Consider the following 25,426-nt stretch of genomic DNA (forward strand, 5'->3'; position numbering starts at 1 on the left):
CAAACTAACAGCTACAAGAAAGGAAATCGTTGTTTACACTAACAGTTCCTGAAAGAAGGAACACTGGCAAAAGCAAGGTTAGCTACTGCCACGTCCTGTTCTATTCAGCACGTTCATTACAGGAGAAATTAAATCTAGCCACTTTCTCTTCTGTTGGTTTGATAGAGGTCAAAAAGTAAAAAGCAAAGGAAGTTCACAGGCCAGATAAACACCAACCTTTCTGGTTTAATAAACAATTAAAACCAGCCTGTCAGCTTTCTAGAAGCGTTAATAGTTGCAAGGAGTTTATGTGATAAGTCACAGAGAAAATTGCCCTACCTTACAAAAGTGTAACTAAAATAAAATTATAGCATATACCTACAAAAACTCTTACATATGCCTATTTAAATGGTCACAATCCAATAAGCACATAAATAGCATGTATAATATATATTTAAGAAAATAAAATTCAGATTTTTCAGCCTTTTGCTTTCCCTATGTTAAGATGTAAAAAATCTGTATTCTCTTTAACTCCTCTTTTGATTAGAAATTAGAAGACAGAAAAATAATGTCAAATGTACTCATTTTAAATTATCATAGAAAGTAAGTCAGAGCCTGCCAAAATTTAACTCAGTGAATCTGTACTGTTATTAAAGCTTTGTGCACATCATGAAAATAAATTTAAAGGAATTAATATGAAATAGAATTATGATCTAAATGTCCTTACAATTTATTATCTGATGCAATGGGCTAAGATTTTTCCATCAAAAATAGTAATATTGGGGCCCAGTGCGGTAGCCTAGTGGCTAAAGTCCCCTACCGTGCATGTGGCAGGACCCCATACAGGTGTTGGTTTATGTCCTAGCTGCCCCACTTCCCTCCAGCTCCCTGCTTGTGACCTAGGAAGGCAGTGGAGGATGATCCAAAGTTTTGGGACCCTGTATCGGCATGGGAGACCCAGAAGAAGCTCCTGGCTCATGGATTTAAATTGGCTCAGCTCGGGCCATTGCAGTGGGGAGTGAATCAGCGGATGAAGATCTTCCTCTCGGTCTCTCCTCTTCTCTATATATCTGACTTTTGAATAGAACTAAATAGGGGCTCAAAAACTGTTTAAAAAATAGTAACATCTGTATTTTGAAAATAATTGCAACGAACTTAAAAAGCTGAATTACCTTTTTTATCCTATTTTTAAAATATATTTTTCCTGTGTTACTGCATCACCTAAATAGTGGATCAAACCAATAAACTAAATTATCATGAAAGGTTAAAAAAAAAAAAGCAAACAGCACATCTGTAATAACAGATTGATTCACAAGTCTCACATTTTTTCACTGTGCGTGCGATCTTGGCTATTCGTCAGCAGAGAATTTGCCGGAACTGTTTCTGCGAATGGGACTCGTTCGGTGGGGACATCGCTTGTTTCGCTGTCTTCCTTCTTTCGGCCTACAATTTCTTCCTGATTTCTTCGTGCCGTATCTTCACATAGAGAGGAGCTGCTTCTCATGGAGTGGCTGGAACAGGAGTTCATCCGTCTCACAGACATATCACGTGAGTCAGATTCATGCTTGCCTGCCCAAGAGCAGGCGGCTGTATTCCGCAATGTGCTGTCACTGCTGTCACTGCACGAAGGGCTCAAATGGTTTTGCAGGGCTTCTGTGTTCTCTCTCTGGGTGATATTTAGGCCCCCACGTTCATGCGCATATCGATATTCATTACTAAGTGTCATCAGCTTCTTAAAATAATGACAGAGGTTTTCTGCAGTTTCCAAGGTAAGTACGTCTCTGAAAACGTAAGTGGAGCGGATATTTCATTGATATAAATTATATCAGTAAATATTAAATCTTGTATAGATTTAATTATTTTTTCTGTATGGCCTAAAAGGAACATTAAATGCTGGTATAACATTCAATATAAATTATTTCTACATAAAAAAAAAACAAACAGTAACACTTGTAACAAAATTTCAAAGTATTTGCTCAGTTAATTTAGACCTGTCTGTCCAGACAAAATGTCTGGAAGTTTTAGGAGCATTTTTATTCTAGGTATTTTTGGTAAAAATGAATGAGAAAAATTCAAGCTTTTATTACCATAAACATGAGAAATCATGACTGCCTAAATTTGGAAAAGTTATTTATGCAATGAAGTAAAAATTACATCTTACATTGACTCTTGCCACACAAAATATTTGTATTGGACTTTTAAAAAAGGGTATATATTATGGGAAAGTTGCTTCACTTTTCTCAGGAAAAATTGTGCACTTCAATGAGAATTCAAGCATTTTAAAGCACAAATGTTCAACAAGTGCTGCTGCATTTATATATTTTGGTTGTCATAATTTAATGAATCAAATTTTCACTTTTCACAGACTTGAACCTCTAATGAACGATGGCAACTCACTTTGAACTTCTAAAATCCTCAGTATGCTACATTTTATGCATCTCCCTTCATTTCTGCTTTATTATTTCTTATTTGTATTAATTCTAATGTTATAATTTTAATTTAAAATCTTAATTTACATTATTCATGCATTATATAAAATCTAAATGTTTTCCCAACACAATGAAATTAGTAAGATATATTAAAAATCTAGGCATGGGGGCTGGTGGAGTGGCATAGCACATTCATGCTCCGCCTGCAGTGTCAGCATCCTAAATGGGCACCAGTTTGCCTCCTGGCTGTTCCTCTTCCAATACAGCTGACTATCTGTTGTCTGGAAAAGCAGCAGAGGATGGTATAATTCCTTGAGAACCCACAATCATGTGGAAGACACTGAAGCAATTCCTGACTCCCAGGTCAGATCAGCTCGGCTCCAGCTCTTGTGCCTCTTTGGGGGAACAAATCAGTGGATGGAAAAGCTCCCTCCCTGTCTCTCCTTTTCTCTGTAAATCTGTCCTTCCAATAAAAATAAATAAATCTTTAGCTATATGTTGCCACAAATATCAGAAGATATACTCAAAGAAAACATACACACACTTTTAGTATTTTAAAGTATATGTTTATCTTTAAAATATAAGTTATTCTTAAAGACATGATGTGTGTTATAAAACTTACTTACATAATAATCATAGTTATCCATTCTCATGTGAAGTTGCATTCTTTTACAACAAAGTATTGTCCACCAAAGTTTTTGACTAAATTTTGACTAATGGAAGCATAACCAAAAAGCATAACTGTGCTGATCAGAATGCTTTACAAATACACACACACATTGCATTACTAATCTTAGGTAAGGAGGAGTATAATAACCATCTTACCTTTCTGTTTTATGGCTTTGATTCAGTAGGTTGAATTGTTCATTCTGAGACTGACAAAGTGCTAGGAAACACCATAATTGTAGTTCACATTTGTCTTGAGGGTGATTTTCTGTATCATTGCTTAGCATATCACCATTGAGGACTCTTAGAGAAGGTAATACTTTAAGGACAGAGTGTCTATAAAAAAGGGGGAGGGAGAAAGTAAGTAATGCTGATGGAGGCAGGATATATATAAAATAACCATGCACCTATATCGAGCACAGAGTGAGCATCCGAGAAAACACACTAGAACTATTGACAAGATAACATTGCTGATTCAATTTTGCTAACTATTAATGACTTCACAAACAAAGTAAGTTTTAGAATTTTTGACAAACATCTAACTTTCCAAAATGGAAATATGTGATTCAAATGCAGAATCTGAAGTTAGAATTGGGAGCATAAAAAGCTACATCGTGCAAAGAATAAGAACATTGTGAATATTACCTGAAAAATAATTATACTATTATATTCCTGTTTCTACTGTCAACCATCTTACTAAAAGTTGCTGTTTAGTTCTGAGATAGAGGTAAAATCTGTCTTTAAAGTTAAACATAGTGAGAAGGATTAAAATAGAAGAGGGAGCAAGTAAAATACAATGATTATGAGACAGTGTATATTAAAATTGTTACTGGTTGACACTGAGGTTTTTTTTTACATAAATGGTCAGACAGTTTCCTAGATAGTATTCCTGGAACACTGAATTTGGGGATTGTGTATTGACTATATGTTGTCCTATGTAAAAATGATTTATGACAAAATGAAGAAACATATTAGTCAAATATCTAATCTTACATAATTGTAGAAGCAAAAATGTAATTATTTCCTTTATCAGATCAGTGGACCAACAAATATATTTTACAAGAATATTCTCCACATAATACCAAAAAAAGAAATAAATCTAATAATAGATTCATTTCTCATTGTTGCAACTGATAGTGTGTGCTAGGTGTTCAGAAGAGAACCAATATTAGTCAATAAGAAAGAGAATCATGATCTTCTTATAATGTAGTTTGCTTGAATCTTCAAGACTGTAGTAACATGTTAAATTGGGATTTAGAAAATCATCCTCCATCTTGGATTTAATGTTTTATTTCATACATTTTCTTCCATAACTTTTTTTTAAGACAGACTTCAGATCTTCACAATAAGTACATGGATTGGCCTTGAGTTAAAAATACAGTTCTATAGGGGCTTAAGATGAATATAGTAGAAAATGCTCTAGCTAAGTGATCAATGTTGGAAACAAAGTATAACAGCACTGTGAGTTCCTAGCATGGGTTTTTCCAGCTGGGCTCCTCCCAGTCAAGAGCTGCATCAATATTTCATTTAGTGAAAACTTCCTGGTGAACATTCTGCCACTTAGGAAGCACTATTAATCATTAGTGAATGAAACATATTCCCCAAGGAGATTCCAAACAGAGCCTATGGGTTAAGTTTTAAAAAGTGATTTTTTACTACATCAGTTTTGTCCACATTATCACTAACTAAACGTGAAAGAAAGAAACCAGTTGGGACAAATCTGTAACTAATCCCTTCATTGGCATTCAAGGTGCTATGCATAATTCATTGGAACACATTGCTTAAAGTTTGAGTTGATCTTTTCATTCACAAGGTCATATTTTATAGAGTTGGATTTTAAATCCTTCAGATAAACTAATCACTTCTTTAAATAATTAAAGCAATGCCAGGCCAACTGATCCAAGTAAATTTGAGAGCTAATATTTTCATGTTGGAATTACTCTAGCTCAGAAAAATTTTCATTTAGATATAGAAATGAGACAAAGGGGCCCGGAGGCGTGGCCTAGCGGCTTAAGTCCTCGCCTTGAACACGCTGAGATCCCATATGGGTGACGGTTCTAGTCCTGGCAGCTCCACTTCCCATCCAGCTCCCTGCTTGTGGCCTGGGAAAGCAGTCAAGGATGGCCCGAAGCTTTGGGACCCTGCACCCGCGTGGGAGACCTGGAGGGGGTTCCTGGCTCCTGGCTTCGAATCGGCACGGCACAGCACCAGCCGCTGCACTCACTTGGGGAGTGAATCATCAGATGGAAGATCTTCCTCTCTGTCTCTCCAGCTCTCTGTATATCTAACTTTGTAATAATAATAAATACATCTTTAAAATAAAAAAGAAATGAGACAAATGAAAGGCTTATACATATTGATATTATAAAATTATTCCTTTTCTTTCATTATTATTTATTATGCATTTTCTTCAGAAACATAAATTTCAGAGATATTTTGTGAGAGCAATTAAATCTGAATTATCTTAAAAAATTCCTAACAGATTTATATTAGTATGTTTTATAAGTTAATTTTGCTAAATAAAATTAGGAGTTTTTGCTCCAAGCAAAACAGTGAAAGATTAACAACTTCACAGCTTGTTTTTCTCACGAAGGTTGTTTCTAGTTGTTGAACTTGATGATGTGTTATATCTTTGGATGGAAAATTAATATTCTGTCTTCTATGCTTAATAGAGATCCCTAAAGATCCTACTCTAAATAATGAGGCCAACAATAGATTTTTTAAAATTTCTATCATGTGCTTGGAATATATAGTTACTACAAAAATCAAAGAATTATCTAGAATAAACCGTCTGATGTTTTCATTTTAAATAATATCAGCTGTTCTGCTAGTTTTTCATTATTGTAACAAAAGGCCCAATAGTAACTACTTGTCCTTAGCTGCAAACAGGTTGTCTTGTCCTAGGCAAGTGTTACACTGATGGGAAAAAGCAGCCAGTAACTGACAGGCATGCATTCTGGCATCTGATTAATGCCAAATCTGTGTTAACCATGCCAGTATACCAGCATAGTGGCCCAATCTATTTTATTTTATCTATTTATTTTGAAGATATATGGAGAAGACAGGGAATGCCTTGCTGGGAAAGTCACCCCAGCCCAGGTGGAAGGGTGGGAAGAGGGTTCCAGAATCCCTGGAGACATGCTGGAGAGGGAGGGGCTGAACGCATGTTAATATGGGAGAAGCAACTTTTGGGGGTGTCCACAGACTGGGCCACTGTGCTCACAGGCAGGTGAGTGAGACTGGGTGAGATTGATGAGGTGAAATTGGGTGGTTGAGAAGGGGAACCTGGGTCAGGCCAAGGCACGTGCACACATAGGGGACCTTGCCAACTCCATAATTTAATAATTTTGGTGAATAAACTTTGATATTTTGAAAAATCTACCTGTGCAGACATATCAAACCTAACACATGCTATTTAATCTCACCTACTTAATTTTTACACTTCACCAAAATAAGCAAATCTGTGTACATGCATTACTATACAAACTCCGTGTGTGTGTGTGCGTGTGTGTGTAAAGAAGAATCTGTGTAAAAATTTTGCAAAACAATTTTTGGTCTAAACTTAAAAAAACTAAAACAATTAACAATTTTGGGCTATTTCAACTATTTTATTCTGCTGCTTCATTATGTCTGAACCTGTAATAACTTGCAATATCATTACTTGCTACCTAAACTCCTGTCTCAGTATGCTACTGAAAAATATCACTTTTCCTTTTCACATAGCAATCGAAAATCTATCTCTAATTTATTAAAACAGAAAACATATTAAATGTAGCCAGGAGCCCAGAACTCCATCAGGGTCTCTCACATGGGTGGCAAGGGCCAAGTGCTTCTAGCTTCTGGAACTTGGAATGGAGCCAGGGCTTAAACCTAGGCACCTAATCAACAAGTTAACTGTTGTATAAAACACCTGTTCATGGCTGACATTTTTTAGGTGATTACATGATAGGTGCCACTACAAAATGCTTCCATGTAGTAACCTAGTCCACACAGACACCACTGGTGTTCCCTGAAATTGTTGTCATATACATTTCCTGGGTTCTCACACAGTTAGTTTGGCCATAGGACAGGCTGCAGCCAATGGGAAATATGGGGTCACTGCCACTTGCAAAAACAGAAGGGTTAAATATCATTAGTGCTTTTACTATGATCTCTCAACACAGTCTACTAACTAAAATATTCCAGATGCCGTTGAAATCATATTGCTGCAGCCTATAGACTGGAAGAAGCCTGAGAGAGAACTTAAACAAGAAATAAATGCCTGTTTGGTTAAACTGTATAGATTTCTCGGGTTTCTTTGTGTTTTGGTTTCCTTTGTTTTTGGTTTTTTTTGTTTCTTTGGTATCCAGGATAACTCATATTCCATATTGAGATCAGTAATACTATTATATGCATTTTACTGATGAATAAACTGAGACACAAAAAAGTTAAATAACTCATACAACATCAAACAGCTAACGGAGGAACTAGAGAGGCATCTGAATGTTATACACACCTCTCTCCCTCTCCTCTTCCCATCTTTTTTTTTTTTTTTGCTGTTGTTAACTTTTAAGGCAACATGTTTTAGATTTAAACTTCAGTGAAAGGCTTGATACTTCATGAAATAAGAAGCTTAACCAGTAAAAAGCAAAAATGAGCTTAGTTTAGTGAGAATACAGACTTTGGCTCACAATAATTGAATAATAAATAAACACCTCTTTTTCCAAGTATTTCATCTTTATAGAATACTGTGGTTTACTGTAACTATAACAAGGGACATTCAGCAATGCTTTACCTCCAGTTTATTTCTTGAAGAAGTGGGTTTCCAGTAAGAGATAATTCACGGAGAGAGTAGCATGCCTCAAGCGATTTTATAGCATTTGTAAGATCTACAATATATAAAAATAATCATTATGGTAGAAGTTATCACAAGCAAAGAAATATAACTCAAGGACTGTTTTATTTTCAGTCAGCTTTTAAAGAAAAACACTTTTATATCTCCTACAGAACATTAAATGATTTTTAAATGAGATTCTTTTAAGAACACAAACTACTTATACTAAGTGTTTCTACCATCTAGTAGTTGTGTGGACTCATTCTTTGCTTGACAACTGAAGTTTACCAGAGTAGAAATTTAAATGTTCATAAGTAACTCAGAAACATTTTATCAGATTGTAAATACAGAATATGAAAAAGCAATAACTAAAATAACAGTATAGATAGTAAACCCAAATATACAGTTTTTAACACAACTACATGACATTCTATCCTCAAACAGCAAACAAGTAAAAGAGGTAAATCTAGAGTACAGTACAGAACAACTTACGTTGAAGTACTTTTCTATAGAAGACAACCATAAAGCCATTCAATACATAACAAAATTCCTGTTTGTAAGTCCGACATTGCAAGAAACGAATACACTCAAACGTGAACATACAAGCGCTCCGAGGTCACAGGCTTCCAAGTTGCAAAGAGCTCCAGAGTCTACTTTGCTTGCCTATGGAGCTAAAGCTACCACTGAGGCTAGTATTTGTACAGAAAAAGTGCTTAGAAGAAGCTGTATGGTTATGACAGGAAGGCAGCATGGGAAATTGTTACGAAGAAGGACTGCAAGCCCTTGGAAAAGCACTATACAGCACACAGAGTGCACACAGAGTGCACAAGACTGCAAAAGGAGCAGAGATCACCTGCAGCTGGAACAAAAGCTGCAAGTCCATGCCTGACTTCACACAGCAGTGGGAAGTTCTACACCAGACCTGAACGGGCATCGCAGTGACTCAGGTGCTACCCAGAAACATTACACACTAGGCATAAGCCCACCCTTTGTGGCAGAGAAATGCACTAAAACTTGTCAAATAAAATGACATACTCTAAGAATGCTGATAGAAAAACAATTATCCACCAACTGATTTCTACTAGAATAAAATATGCTTTTTACAGTAAGACAGTCTATTGACTCAATAAAGAGTTTTATCCACAATGGTCAAGACACATAAGATTTATACTAACTTGGACTATTATGAAGAGAAAAGCATTTAACAGAAGAACATCCCAACATAACCAAGCATAAAACAACATTTTATAAATATGCCAAGGGAATTCAATGATGGAAAACTTTATTTAATAAATGTTGTTAAAACAACTGGACATTCATATAATGAACTCAACTTATAATTTACATCATATATAAAAATCAATTTAACATGAATCAGGATTAAACGGAATAGATGAAAGTACAAAGCTTTTAAAAGAAAGCATAGGGAGTTTTCCATCTGTGGGTACAAAATATTTATTACAAAGAACATAGAAAGTAACTATAAAAATAATTATGTAAGATATACTTCAACAAAATTAAACACAACTGTTCATTAAAATATGTCATTAAAAATTAATAGGTAAAACAGCGTGGGGAGAAAATGTTTAACTATATATTTGACAGAGATTTTCATATGTATATATAAAAAATCTATATATCAATAAAGTGAATGACCAATATCTTGAATGATGAAACATTCAAACAAAGAACACATCAATAAACATGTGCAAATAAGGTAAATACCTTAATCAAGAAATTTTACATCAGAGCCACAATGAGGTAATACAGCAAAATATTAACATTGTATAATGGAGCATGTGGAAATTTCAAACCTTCTGATGGGTTTGTAAAATATTACAACAACTTTGGGAAATAAACTCTTAGTTTCTTTAAACACACACACACACACACACATACACACACACAGAGCTGTTTTATTTCCTATCAATTTTACTGTAAAACACTTAGGCATGAGAAGTCTAAAAACTTCTGTGTAAGAATTACTAAAGGAATGCTATAGTCAGAGTAGCCTCAAACCTCATTCTAAAGCCTGAGCAACCGGGTGAGTGGATAAAGAGACTGTGATACATTAATGTAACTTAACAGCAAAAAACAAGAACAAATACTGACAAAGACAATATGCTACGATGTCATTTGAATACAGAACAAGGAAAGCTAAGGGCAAAACACACTGAGCACAGAAATTTAAAGCCAAAATTAATCTATGATGACAAAGTCACACTGCAGCTGTGTCTAGGAGGTGAGGAATGGAAATGAGAATGTTTAGGAAGAGGGTGGCGATTAAGTCAGTTCAGTTCATGAGACTCAGATACCATTTACAAATGAAGTCAGGCTGGCTTGTTTACCTACCTTCATTACGGTATCTGTTGAATAGGCAAAACTGATATTACTTTTGACTATTTAAATAATTGAGACATTTGCCTAGGCCTGATATCAAAGTTTAGAAATAATATGATATTAAAAGTAGGAAGAAAAATTTAACTGAATAATTTCAGCATGTAGTATTTTTGTACATTTACATTTACAAATGTCATTAACATATATATTCAAAATAACTTCTGTTCATATTTGGAACAGAAACTCATAATCCTGCTTTTTTTAAAAAAAGGTTGTACATTACTGTATACTTACCAGAAAGGCAATTGTTGCTGAAATCTAGTTTTTCCAAAGAAACCAAATGAAAAAGTGGTGCAACTTTCGTCAAACTGAAACCAAAAATATAAATAAATAAAATCCAGAATTCACAAAAGTTTCAAATTACATTGTTGTTAATATTATCAATATAACAATATAAATATGTACTTCATAAAGCCATATGTAATTATGCATACTATTATGAAACATTAACTATTTGCTATGACGCAGTGATTATAGAATTCTAAGAATTTATAATGGAAGATTTCTGTTCATTTTATTGGGAAATTATTGTAGGACTGCCAATTTCAATCACAAATACAAAAGACTTTATACATTTATCAAATAAACAAGTATTTTGTTCTAATTATTTGGCTTTGTTTCAATTTTATATATCTAAATATACAGAGAGTACGTATTATCTATTTTTTCTCTGTAGCTTGAACACATAACTAAATCATTAGGGTAAAAGCAGAAAAATAATCATATCCACTTTTCAAAACCATTACTGCGTAGAATTTTTAGTTTTGCTTTTCCACGCTAAATTTTTTTTGCTTAACAATTTCATACTATGATAAAAGCAATCTAGATGATATAAGGATTCAACGTTCTACAGAGCAATTACATTGGCCTTAAATTGGAAATATATTAATAGGCAAGAAATGAAATAAAACAACTCACTAACAGAATGGGATTAAATTAGGCATAAATAACTGATATTTAAAATCAACAATATAAATCATGCATGTTAAAATTCTAATAATGAACTTTCTTCAATATAGGAACTTTTAAAAACTACTTTTAAGCAGCAAATCATTACAACTTTGTATAATCATAAGTTAGCATTTTTAAGACATATTCAGACAAGACATGTAAATTATTTGTAAAATATATACATTACTGAAACAGAATTATAAAGATGGAAAATGACTTCACTTTCTGTGCCTATTCACTAAGACAAGGCTATGTTTATTCTGTAACTTAATATTTCATAACTGTAGAAATGTGGAGGTCAAAACTAAGCCAGTTTGTCTGGATCTTTAAATAAGGCAAAACCTGACAAAATATCTGAGTCAATCTTGCCCCAAAATGTTGGAATTCCACAACTGTTCAAAATGCATTTCAGCTAATGCAGTATATCTGATTTTAAAAAAAAGGAAAAAAATGTACTAAGTTGTATTTTTTTCTTTCCTATTTTTAACACTGTCCCTCCAGTTGTCACCATCCTTCATCCCTACATTTCTACAACCCCCTTGCTAAGATCAAAACAAAACAAAAATAAAACAAAATTGCTTTTTATTCCAGGGTCAGAAGCTCACAGAGAAACACTACAACTGGAAGTCTCATGTATTCAGCAGGAGACTAACCCTTGAAATTTACCTCGACTCCTCTTTTATATTATTCTGTTCTGAATTAGTAATGAAAACGAAGATACTCCTGATTTTTAAAAAAAAACACTGAATATTAAGGCTTGAAAGATATCTCTGTAAATGCTGCCAATCCCTACAACAACATTAATCACATCAAACCTATATAATACTATGAGGTGCCGTATTACCACTTAGACATACGATATTACTGTTTGTGTAAAATCTATATAATACTACTTCCTAAAAACAGACTCTAAGGGGAGAATTCCAAGGTAACAAAAGAAACACTGAGAAGGTATTGGCTATGCATTTGTGTTTACACTTCACTATTTTTATGTACAGCTAATAACTATTTTTACATAAATGTTACATTTGCTGAAGGAAGGAAGGAAGGAGGGAAGGAAGGAAGGAGAGAGAAAAAGAAGTAAGGGAGAGGAGAAGAGGCACAGATAAGTTGGAGAGATAGGGATGAAGAGAGGGAATCAAAGGAAAGACTAAACACCTGTTAATATACAAATAGTGGATTTGAATCTATGATATTTTCTACTTCTAGACAATTATGACAAGCAATAATTTTTTTTTCACTTAAACTTTTAAGTGCAAATGTTTATTCACTAACAAAAGAATTCTTATCTGCATTGTTTCTTTACTATATTTATACAAAACCTTTGTCCCTCTACTCAAGGGATTTTAAAATACTAAGGATCAGCTAAGTCCATTAGCATTTCTCCCACAACAGTTCATGTTTTAAATCAACCACTGATACAGTGACAGGTTATATAAAGATACAAAATTAAAATAATTGATATTTTAGAGTTAAATATCCATTAAAAATCCCCTTTGCAAAAAAACAAATCAAATGCCTTAACCAAACATTTTTTTTGTAATACCACAGAATTTTGTCTTTTCAGCTAACTATGATTTTCTTTAAATGCTCCATTGCTTTATGAAATTTTAATCAAGAAAACAGGCTATTCATTCCTTTTTATGACTATTCATTAGGATGGAAGAAATCTAATAGTAGAATCCTCCTTTTAAGCCTCTAGAACTTTTCCTCTCACTGACATTCTGTGTATATTTTTTTTTCTAAGAAAATTCAAACCAGAAAGACAAAGGACATTAGTGAAAACCTAATACCGTTTGACCTTGTCACATTAGCCCTGGGCATTAAAAAGATATAAATTTCAAAGATGACAAAAAGCAAAAGATTTGTACAATGAACAGCCATTGGGGCTGGTTTCCACTGGAAATAGAAAGTCATATGAAGCCAGAGTCTTCCAGTCACAACTCCACTGAGTCAAACTTAAAACAGCTACATGTCCTAATGAAAATTCAAAACAGAAGTTTGCTTTAAACAAATATTTCAAACAATATGTACTAAGTACCATTCTTTATATGTATTCCATTTATTGAAAAAAAACATACGGATGCATAATTCTTTCCTTGTGATAAAAATATTTATCGAAAATCAAGGGAAAATACATGCCATGCAAAGCCCAGACTAATCACAAAACCAAGAAGCACATTTAACGCATGCTTCTCAGGTTTGCCAAAGGAGATTAAGTAGGTAACATGGCAACGGCACTTATTTCATACAGGAAGAAAAAGTGAGGCTTAAATTCTGAGGAGAGAGTCATTCAGCATCAACTTACTGATAAGTTGTAGATTAAAAATTCAAACCCAGATGCGCTGACTCTGTATATTATCAAAATCTGACAAGATTGTTTAGAGTCAGTGCATAATTAAAGCACAATGTAAGATGAATAAATTCTGAAATTCAAAATATCTGGCTTGGGACATGTAATATCTTAAGACTGATGATCAATTTAAAACTATTTTATAAAGAAATCATTTTAATATTCTATACGTCAACTTTCACCTGGTGCCATTAGGGTTTCTCCCTCCATCCACTCAGAAATGCAAGGTTACCTGTGAAAAGAGCTTTGAGAGACCCTTAAAAAACTACCACATTATAAGCGAAAGCACTATCAACAATCTCCAAATGGTACGCATGAAATAGTGATTACAGTTTTTTATATGGAAAAAAAGACCAAGAAGCTTTTATCTTAAGAAGTTTTTATCTTAAGTTTTCAAAATAAGGATATATAACAGCTATTTTTAATATCTCAAAATATCAAACTTATACCAATTTTGAAATCTTGTAAGGCTGGTCAAATATAAATTGGGATAATCTGCACTAATTATGCCAGAAATGTTTATCAATTACTAAAAAGATTAAACTGGTTTGCATAACCTCCATTATACTGAGAATGATTATATCACACTGGTAGCCTAAAAAAATCTATCAGATAGCATTGCTTTAAAATTTAGAAATAGAATATTTATTTGCTAATTTAAATTGTCCCAAGAAATTAAAACTATTCTTTTACCAAATACATTCATAATTTAAATATATGAATGTCTTTAAATATTTTAATACCTATTAATATGTTTTGAATCCAGTTCTACAAAATGTGCCACATGTCAATTCCTGAGTGATCTATTGCACAAGGTTAAAATACAGATGCTTCATTTTCAAATTACATTTATTATCTAGACAATATTGTGAAAAGTTCCACTGTGTTTAATGGTTTACTAAATTCTTATACAGGGTTTCTCATGTAATTGGTACAAGGAGCAAATTTATTTTTAAAATCTGGCTTTCACATCTTAAAACAATTTGAGAGGATTTTTTAAAATACAGAGTCAGTTTTCAATCATCAAAGTTTCATATGTGGTTGTCAACTCATCTAAGATACACATGCACAAAGTAGGAGCACTATGGTAGAGATTGGGAGATAATTTTGTATGTTTTGGGAAATACTAGAGATACATGTTAAATTGTTTTTTTGCTTGGTTTTGTAAGCATTGTCTAATCAAAAGAAACAATTTCTTATTGAAGATGGATCCTTTTATACCAGTCCATATGCCTCTGAAGAACAAATTAATCTTATTAAACAGGTCTCGATTAAATATTAAGCAGAGAGGAGATACATGCATTCTGCTCCTGTTTTGACTTTAGACAGTTATTTTTTACAATGATCCAGATGTTTGGTGGTCCCAAATGAATTTTGTGGGCCAGGTACATGTTTCAGTTTAATGTTAAGGCTTTTTTTTTTAAGTGTTACTTTATATCCTTGGGGAAATCAAATTTAAATCCATCTTAACAGTTACAAAAAGACATGCAAGTTGAGAGCAGGTTGAAATTCGTTTTTTTCCAAGGCTTAATAGGTACCAGTTGAGAGCATGAGCCATCCTTCTGAATTAAATTAGGAACCTCCTGTATTTTCTGAATACTATATTCTTTACAAATATAAACAAAACTACCCTGAGAGATTTCAACAACTACAACTTGGAGAGGAAACAAAATGAGGAGGATATACTGACAACTAAAACTGATAAATTCCTAAGTTGTGACATTATATCACTTGAATCTTTTAAATGTTTTTAAAGTTATCAATGTTATTTATTTACTAATTTTATTGCATGCATTACCCTTGAACTGCTAGATAAACCCAGCTTTTCTTGGTTGTATATGGCCTTTATACATTGATTTTAAGAAAAAAAAATTCACTGAACTGATTGCTTAAGCAAAGCATGTATTTACCTGTTTTGAGAGATGGTAAGTTTCTGCAGTAAAGGTAGCCAGTATGAAGAAAATGCCTCCACAGTGGAAATGCTGTTATCATCCAAGCACAATTCTCTTAGAAGAACATGATTGTCCAAGGGTGGGAGCTATATTCAAATTTGAGTCATCAGTTCATAGCATGCAAAATACATTGTCTTTCAAGCCAACTAGAAAATACGTAACACACTAAACCTAGTAACAGATTATGATGAGACTTGTAGTAGGAGTAAAATTCCTCTTCATTAATTTCTTAATTTTTAGTATTCCTTCTGAAAGTTATTTCATGACAAAAACAATTAAAATTTTCTCCAGGATAAATTTTCCCACATACGCTGACATCTAATTGAAAATTTATTTGTATTACATTTTAGTATTACAAAAATTGGCATTTTAGTTCCCTATAAAATATTACTAACTACTAAACATTTCCTAAACAGAAAAATTTGTGGAAGATTTAAAAGTAAATTGAAAATCAAATGCAACTGGTTTGCATAAGAACAAGGTAAAATATTCAAAATTGTATTAAAATTAATAGTTGGTACTTACATAAAAAGAAACTGCATCAACCACAAATCAAGCAATCCAAAGAAGTTACCTCACTTAGGTAATTCCCCCGTAGGTTCAATATTTGGAGCAGCCCACAATTTTCAAGGCCTTCCACATCAGTCAGATGATTGTAAGAGCAATCCAGGTAAATAATGGTGGGTGTGTCACAAAGACCCTTTGTACTAATTAGCTGATTGTGGTCTACAATTAGTTGCTGAAGATTTTTCAAAGATCCTAAACCACCTAGAAGAGAAATTTTGTACTATCATTTGTACATTCTTACTCCAATGTGTGTATTACTTAAACTGATGCCTGAGCAGCATCTTTCAGAATAATAAGTATAAATTAAGGTTGAATAAAATCATATAAAGCATCCACTGGAAACTGAGTTTTATTTTCAAATAATAGAAAAAGGACGGGACAGGATTTTTTAAAAATACATCAAGTTTCATGTGGAGGAGTTCATCATTTTCATGCCGTTGGAATAGCTACATCTGATTTTCAAATGAAGTCAACACAATGGGACCAGAACCAATAAAATATTAGCAACTACATCTAAGTGGTTACACAAATCAAAACTGAAGATCTGTTTTAATGAATTATCGGAGTTAGCACGGAAAAAAAAAACAGCTAAGGAAGTCAGTAGACATTTCATGGAAGATACTAAAAATTTAAAATTGTGGCACAGCACGTTAAGTTGCTGCTAGCAATGGCACATATCAGAATGTCTAATCTAGCTTGACTCCATGCAGAGCTTTTGATCCATTCCCAGCTCGTGGCAGAAGCCCTGAACAGCAATGATTACTAATGGCATTGGGGGAGTGAACCAGTAAAAGGAACATTCTCTCTTTTCCTCTGTGCGTTTGTGTACGTGCACGCACCTGTGTGTCCCTCCGTCCTTCCCTCTCCTTTTTGGTCTGCATTTCAAATAAACAAATGCATCCTTTTAAAAAGAAAGCGTTATTTGGATTTCAGATATATATTTTGTGGAGGTTTTACTCTAGAAGTTGAAATAAGCATTTCTGAAAACTGAAAACAAGATACTAAGTAAGTAAAACATCTTCTATGAAGATCATGGGTACAGGAGTCAGCAGGTCTAAATCTGACTTGTCTTTATGTCAATTTTCTTGCCAAACTCCCATAAGTTACTTTTTAAACCTGAATGTTGCAATTGACTTTTTTTTTAATTGTGTTCATTTATCCTGCTTCGAAGTAACATTAAAAAAAAATGATCAGTGTCAATCATGAATATCATTCACAATTGTGTCTATCCTTTTCCAGGAAGGATTCCTTTGGCCTTTTAAAAAGATTTATTTTACAAGAAAGTGTGACACAGAGACAAAAGAATGGGAGTGGGGAAAGGAAAACAAAGGAAAGGAAGCAAGAGGGAGAGAGAAAAAGGGAATGGAGGAGAGGGAGGGAGAAAGAGAGGAAGGGAAGGAGGAAGGGAAAGGCAGAGAAGGAGGGAGAGAGAAATATTTTTATTGTTGTTTCAGTCCCCAAATTGCAGCCAACAACTGGGCCTGGTTAAGACTGAAGCCAGAAGCCAGAAACTTGCGCCATTATCCTTGGTCTTCCCTAACACATTACCACAAATGCTGGATTAGAAGTGAAGGGGCTAGTATTTAAACCAGTACTCCAACATGGGATACCAGTGTTGTAAATAGCAGCTTAACTATTAGTGCCCAAAATGCCATCTCATTCTTACATAAGTATTTTTAAAATCAAAACCAAAGTTATTTAATAATGGACTGAAACAGATACCAAATTGTATAAAGAATATTTGAAATTGATTAATACATTTTCCCAAAATAATTTCACCCAATATTTCTTTTCTGATAATTTGTTAATTTATACCATGAAGCATGTAATATTGCCATCATCTCACAAAAACATTTAATTGTTGATGTGTATTTTTAAGATTTATTTATTCATATTGGAAAGGCAGATTTAAAGAAAGGAGGAGAAACAGAAAGATCTTCCATCCACTGTTTCAATTCCCAAATGGCCACAATTGAGCCAATTTGCCAGAGCTAAGCCAATCCAAAGCCAGGCACCAGGAGCTTCTTTGGGGTCTACCACGTGGGTGTAGGGTCCCAAGGCTCTGGGTCTTTTCCCCTGCTTTCCCAGGGTACAAGCAGGGAGATGGATGGGAAGTGGAACAGCTGGGAAAAGAGCCAGTGCCCATATGCAATCCCAGGGCTTTCAAGGGGAAGATTAGCTAATTGAGTCATCATGGTGGGTCCTAATTATTTATATTTTTAAAAATCAGACACATTTTTAAAACTATAGATACATTTCAAAAGGACATCTATTTCAAAATTGTGGTAACTAATAGCTTGAGTCCAAAAAGCAATGAGGCACTACACATCACATTTCAGAAAGGCAAAAGATTTGGCAAAGGAAAATTTAAAGAACAGATTAAACAAAAGAAAAACTGAAACAAAAAAGGCAGCTAGAATTCTGTGATGAAGAGAGAGTTTAGTAAGAATAAAAATAAAATAATATACACTTTAAATTTATGAAAGGCATTTCTACTTACAGTGACTATACTCAATAGTGTCAGAGTTAGCAAAGGTAACTTTGGCTCAGGCAGTGATGAAGCAGCTTTTGTACTTTTGACAGAGGAAAAACTAAGCCAGAAGCCATAGAAATCACAATGGGAATTCCAGCGTAGTGGAAGTGGAGATAATACGTGTGAAACACTTTCTGAGCTTTTTGATAACAGAGAGAAGGTGCTCCAAGATTTTGAAAACAGCCTAAATGAGATCTTGATTTATCTCCCATTCCAATGGCGGTGGCCTTTTTGCTATTCCTCAAACATATACTAAGTGCTTCCATGTAAAAATATGTATATATAACAAGTTTGTGATATACTAGGCTAGGACCATTCAATAAGGCTTATTACATAACACCAAAATTTAAAGTACACCAACATACAAAGAAAGTATAGTCTATTCAATAGTTTAGTAATGACACTGATTTGATGGAATAACCATCATTTCAAGTCTTATAACAGTGAGGAATATTTCATCTTCACATTTATACTTCCATGAATCCATTATATAGGTATAAAATCAAAGCAATTATCACTTGTTAAGCAGTATCATAAAAAAAAAGCAAACTATTGCAGTCAACCATTATTTAGTATTTAAGCCTGATCAACCCAAGAGTAACAAAAATGGGCATTGAACTACTAAGAAACTTGAGGAAACCTGACGCTGTTCTTCATCATAAGGGTGTGTTCTATATTTGAAGTGGATAACACTGCACATGTAAGCCATAGCTTTTTCATTCTAAGATAGAAGGTTTCAAGGAAAATTAGGAAAATGGTTAAAAAAAAACCAAGATCAATCTGCTCTCTAAAAGCCTACGACTGTGAAGACAGTGCACACAAGAACAGTGCACTTGGATGATATAATTTAAAATCAGTCAGCCTATTGAGAAAAAGAAGAGGAAATGTCCTGGCAGCTAGGACTCGGCATTGCCCCAATAAATGAATACAAAAGAAGATCTATCAATTGCATCAAGCCCTGAGATGGCTCTGGTGCTACTTGGCAGTTTGACTATACCTCACAAGAGACCCTGAGCCAGCACCACCAGCAAGCGTGTTTCTTGCTTTAAACTGCTCTGTTGGGGGGTTACCAAATCATAACAATTTATGACTCACACAGTAAGGATTCCATTTTGAAGTAAATATAATTCAAGAAAGAAGAAATTATGTTCATTGTGCTTTGGGTTATGCAACAACACATTAAAGAAAGTGAACAGGATAGGAATTCAAAGATAACAAAACAAGGAAGTAAGTAAACAAACGACCCAATTAACACCATGTTACAACTAAACAAACAACTTAGATAAAGCATTATGTAGAGAGTATTAAAAAATGAACTGCCTAGGAAGAAAAGACAATCCTCTGAAAATAAAATACAAGAAAGAAAACAGGAACCAACTAAGTCAACTTAATACTAGATATAGAGGAAAGACAGTCAAAATATTGATCAGTTATGAGTGAAAAATATTTTTCCATAATTTCTGTAGTTTCAAAAGGATATTAATTTCCAAGAGAAATTATGTAGATGGATGTAATAAAATGTTTCTTGCTTCAGTTGCTGATTAAGAACAGAGAAAACTTTTTTATTATCTAAGTAAAGTCAGCTATAAGGAAGAAAACTCCCAATTATCCTGAAGATTTACCACAGCAGCTCTCAACACCATATGTTCATTGGAGAAATAAACACAAGGTTCCAAGTAATGAAGTCATGTAAAATAGAATATCCAGCTACATTCTTATTCAAAATGAAGGCAACTGATTTTTCCTAAATATAAAAGAATTTTTAAAATGTCACATCGAATATACTCATTTTGAAAAATGAGATTTAAACAGTTAATGAACTACATGACTCGGAGAAGCAAACAATACTAGAACCACTTGTCAAAAGATCTTACATGGACTACTTTCATACAGATCTGGTGTTACACTAAGATACACATTGAGAAGTTATTATATACAGCTCTTTATATGGATAATGCAAAATTACATTCTTACAGACTTACTATTGTCTAAAATATTTGAATCTCAATGGACAATATGGTTGTACTTGCTGATTTTAAAATTTTATGAAGGTGTAAAAGTTACAGGAAATCAGTAGAAATTGTACTTCAACTATTTTCTAAAACTTTAATCTTTTTGTAAGTTAGAACCATAGATACAGTCAAATATTTCCTTCCAATGGTGTAAGGTGTCATGGCTAGAACTCTGAGTCAGTCATGATACCACCATGGGGAAAAAAAACCAGTGTGTTCCTGAGAAACAAAGATTAATATGAGTGAACCTAACACAGTTTTGGTTTATAATGGGTATATTGGGACATATCCAATGGTAAGATAAGGTGCATCTGTGGGCTAATCAAAAAGACTAGGAGGAATAGTTAGAGAAAAGTATGAAGGTGATCATCTTATCATCTTTAAAATGAGGAAGCCAAAAAGCACAGCTTAAATATTTGAAATCATCATTAGCATATTATTTTCTGCTCTAAAACTGAGAAAGTATAACAGCAACAAACTTTCATTGCTAGGTTGAACATTAGACACAACCAAAGAACTAAAGAACCAAAATTTGTGTCAGAGGCAAACACAAATTGCGTATCAGTAAACTGTAAGATTATTAAAAAAATTAAAGAACTTCTACAGCTGTCCCTTGACATCTACAGGATAATTAACTCCAGAACCCATGTGAACATATCAGTCTGTGTATGCTCAATCCCCTAATATAAAATGACACATTACTCATATAAACCTATGCATACTCCCAATATACTTTAAATAAGCTGTTAATTAAAATATGTAACAAAATATGATATATAAATTTTTAAGCCCAACTACTAAAAGAATAATGACAAGAAAAATCTATAGATGTTCACTATCAAAAAAAAAAAACATTCTCAGTAGGTGATTGCAACCCATAGATATGGAGGGCTGTTTCTATGTTTACCATTAGAGCTCACCATTACCAAATAAAGACATTAAAGCATAGAGTTAAGAGACAGAATTAATTTAAACAGGATAAACACTAAGGTAACCTGCAAGGGTATAATCAGAATAAATTGCTAAAACCAATCATCAGAGCAAGCAATCCGAAAAGAGGAAACAAAAATGTATCCTCCAAGAATGAACAATTAGGAGGTGTATATCAATCTAAGGAAGGGAAACTAGAATAAATGTCACATACTCACAACTCAGAAAATATAAGCTCAATGGTTAACTATATTCTGAATATATTTACATGCACATATAGACACAGAAGCCATCAAAATTTTCATGGAAAATGTGTATAATGAAAAAAACTAAAAATCAATTTCAAAAGTTTTTGTGAGAAAATAAACATATTTTTCATGAAGTAGTCTGCATATATTTTTTATTGGTGTGTGACTATACATATTGAAGAGGACTGGTGCCATGGTGTTACATGCTAAGGCTCCATCAGGGGTGCCGGCATTCCAGATGGGCACCAGTTCATGTCCTGGTTGCTCCACTTTTGACCCAGCTCCCTGCTCACTGCCTGGAAAACACAGGGGATGATGGCTCGAGTCCTTGGGCCTCTGCACCCACGTGGAAGACCTGGAAGAAGAAGCTCTTGCTCATGAATTCGGAACACTCCAGCCATTGTGGTCCTTTGGGAAGCGACCTAGTAGACAGAAAGGCTCTCCTCTCCCCTCTCCCTCTCAGTGTAACTCTGCCTTTCAAACAAAAATGGAATAAATTGCTACTGGAAGTGCAAAATTACAGAGAAGGAAATACAGAGAGAAAGATTTTCTATTCTCTGATTCGCTCCCCAAGGGGCTGCAACAGCTGCAGTTGAGCTGATCCAAAGTCAGGAGCCAGGAGCTTCTTCTGTGCAGGGTCTCAAGGCTTTAGAAAATGTTCTACTGCCTTCCCAGACCACAAGCATAAGACGGGTAGCAAGCAGAGTAGCCGGGACAACAGCTCTCATTTAGGATCCTGCCATGTGCAAGGAAAAGATTTATCCATTGAGCCATCACGCAGGACCCATGATAATTCATTCATACACACACACACACACACACGACTACCATATACCCAGCATGGTAGTCTAGTGGCTACAGTCCTCAGAAGCTAGTTCCTGGCTCCTGGCTTTAAAATTGACTCAGTATTGGTTTCTGCAGCCACTTGAGGAGTGAACTTGTTGATGGAAGATCTTTGTCTCTCCTCTCTGCAATCTGACTTTCTAATAAACATAAATAAATCAGTGTGGCACAGTAAACTGGGATGTGAATCCCCGTTACTGTTCTTCAAATACTGCTCCCTACTGGTGCATGTATTCAGAGAGAGCAGATGGTAATAGGTCAGGCATTTGGGCCTGCCACCCACATGGAAGAAGGAATTGAGCTCCACATTCATGACTTTAGCTGGTCCAGTCCTGATTGCTGCAGGCATTTGGAGAGTCAATCAGCAAACAGAAACTCTTTCTTTGTCTCCCTTCCTCTGCCTTTCTAATAAAATAAAATACTTTTCAAAATATTTGAGCAAATGATGTCTGAAAGAATGCATCCCTGGCATTAATGGAAATACTCATATATATTCTTTAGTTAGAGGAATGCTGTAGACAACAGATGAAAAGAAAGTTCTGGAAGGCTTATAACAAATTACTACACAGAAATAGTACTATTATCAATACTACTAAAATTACTGGGTCTCCAGCTTGCAGATGGCAGACTACAGAAATTATCCTCCAGAATCATAAATAACCAACTGCATATACAGCTGAGGACATCTGACAAAATGATGACTTTTAGGGCCTGGCACGTTGGCCCAGTGACTGGATTCTCACCTTCCATGTGCTGGGATCCCATGTGGGAGCCAATTCATGCCCTGGCTGTTTTTCTTTCCATTCAGCTCTCTTCTTTTAGCCTAGGAAAGCAGTGGAGAATGGCTCAAAGCCTTGGGACTCTGTACCCACATGGAAGACCCAGTGGAGGCTCCTGGATCCTGGCTTCAGTTTGGCTCAGCTCTGACTACCGTGGCCACTTGAGCAGTGAGCCAGTGGACAGAAGTTCTGTCTTTCCTTCTTTCTGTATATCTGTTTTTTAATAAAAATAAAAATGACTAAATTTTTTTTTAAAAAAATGATGGATTATCAGTTGAATATAGATTTAGAACATGCTTCCCTCTTCCTAAAAAGGACTGAATCTGTGTGTGTGTGCGTGCATACACACACACACAGAAAAAAAGAGAGAGAGAGAGAGAGATGTGAATAGGCTAGAATTTAAAGAGTGCTGGAGCATAACGTGGACAAAATAGAAAAGCTACGGCACAATACTCTAGATGGTCTTGAACGGAAAGAAGGGGACCAACTGCATTGCTCTACTGCCTTGCTTCATACCACTTTGGATCTGGGAAAGTCTTTCTAAATGGGGTAAAGTTGTGGCTCCCAGCATATCTTGAACCCAATCCCACAACTGTTCTGCTTCTACTGCCGTGAACACCACAACTGCTCAGTTCTGATGGAGAGACCTGGACCCCAAAGTTAATGAAGAATGAAGACCACCAGCTCCTATCACTGTACAAGGCATATATAACTATCTGAACTCACTGGAACAATTCTTCCCATTGGAAACTGTGGAAATTAGAGGGCCCCTGTTCTTAGTGCTGTAACTGCTACAACACACCTGTTTAAATCTGTTGGAGTAGAATCACTCCCACACAGCCCACAAAGATGAACAAATTTCCTGTCTGCAACGTTGTATGTACTACCTTCAGGGTCATGAGTTACCATACATTAACACCCTGTTTTGAATCAATAAACAGAATATTCAGGCAAAAAAAAATTTCAAGAAAAAAATAGCAGTATTAAACTTTGTTAAACAAAAAGTGGCCCAAATAGACATTTACAATTTTGTCACTCAACAACCACAGAACACATACTCTTATTATCATAAGAATCTACTCCTATAAACCATATTTAGATTAACAAATAAGAATAAAGAAAACAACTGAAAATGTCTTTCTGACTACAATGAAATAAAACTAGAAGTCAATAAGAAGAGCTTTAGAAATTGTGTAACTTCACATAAGCTATCAACATGTTATGAATGAAGGGAATAAAATGATTCAAGTCATGAACATTAAAAAAAGTTCTTCAAGTTAAAATGGAGAAAATATACTAAAACCTATGGGATGGAGCAAATGATATGTAGGAGAGAAGCTAACTGCAAGAAGTTCTTACATTAAACTGTGCAAGAAAAAGAAGAACATGAACAAACAAAATGTATGCTAGAGAAAGGCTAGCCACTCCAATAAATGCTCTGGGGAAACTATCAATATACAGAAGATTTAGTTTGCCTCTATCACTTACCCTATAAAAATATCATGACAAAATTAATGAAAAACCTAGATTTAAGACACGGACTTATTAAAGTTCCAAAGAAAATACAATGAAATACTATAGGGCACCAGTACAAACAATGAGTAAAATCTTCAAAGCAAAAGCAACAAAAGCAAAAAATAGATGGACTTATGTCAAACTAAGTAATTTTTGCTCAGCAAAATGAACAACCAACAAAATCAGGAGGTAACTTATAGAATGGAAGAACACATTTGTAAGCTTTTCATCAAAGGCTTACTATTCAGAATACATCTAAACTCAAAACTCAATAGCAAAAAGCCACATAAGTTACTTATAAAATGAGTAAATGACATGTACATTTCTCAAAGGATGAATACAAATGGCCAACAGACATATGCAGAATGCGCTCAACATTGCTAATTATCAAGAGCAAAATTAAAATAAAACCACATTAATATTACTTCACCTAAGTCAATCACTATGATCACAAAG

The 25,426-nt window shown here is 34.4% G+C and overlaps 1 protein-coding gene across 1 annotated transcript in view; it reads right to left on the bottom strand.

Annotated features, from left to right (window-relative positions):
• LRRIQ1 (leucine rich repeats and IQ motif containing 1) overlaps nt 1-25,426 on the bottom strand; it is a 138,749-nt gene that overhangs the window by 86,008 nt on the left and 27,315 nt on the right. Inside the window, exons 11-16 of the mRNA XM_040989746.1 lie at nt 16,118-16,311; nt 15,502-15,629; nt 10,522-10,595; nt 7,849-7,942; nt 3,234-3,410; nt 1,302-1,760 (exon numbers count right to left, since the gene is read on the bottom strand). Of these exons, the coding sequence (XP_040845680.1) occupies nt 1,302-1,760; nt 3,234-3,410; nt 7,849-7,942; nt 10,522-10,595; nt 15,502-15,629; nt 16,118-16,311 (1,126 nt within the window). The remainder of the gene's footprint in view (nt 1-1,301; nt 1,761-3,233; nt 3,411-7,848; nt 7,943-10,521; nt 10,596-15,501; nt 15,630-16,117; nt 16,312-25,426) is intronic.

Source organism: Ochotona curzoniae, unplaced genomic scaffold (genome assembly GCF_017591425.1).
Source record: "Ochotona curzoniae isolate NIBS_2020 unplaced genomic scaffold, NIBS_Ocur_1.0 contig_1014, whole genome shotgun sequence".
Taxonomy (NCBI): Eukaryota; Metazoa; Chordata; class Mammalia; order Lagomorpha; family Ochotonidae; genus Ochotona; species Ochotona curzoniae.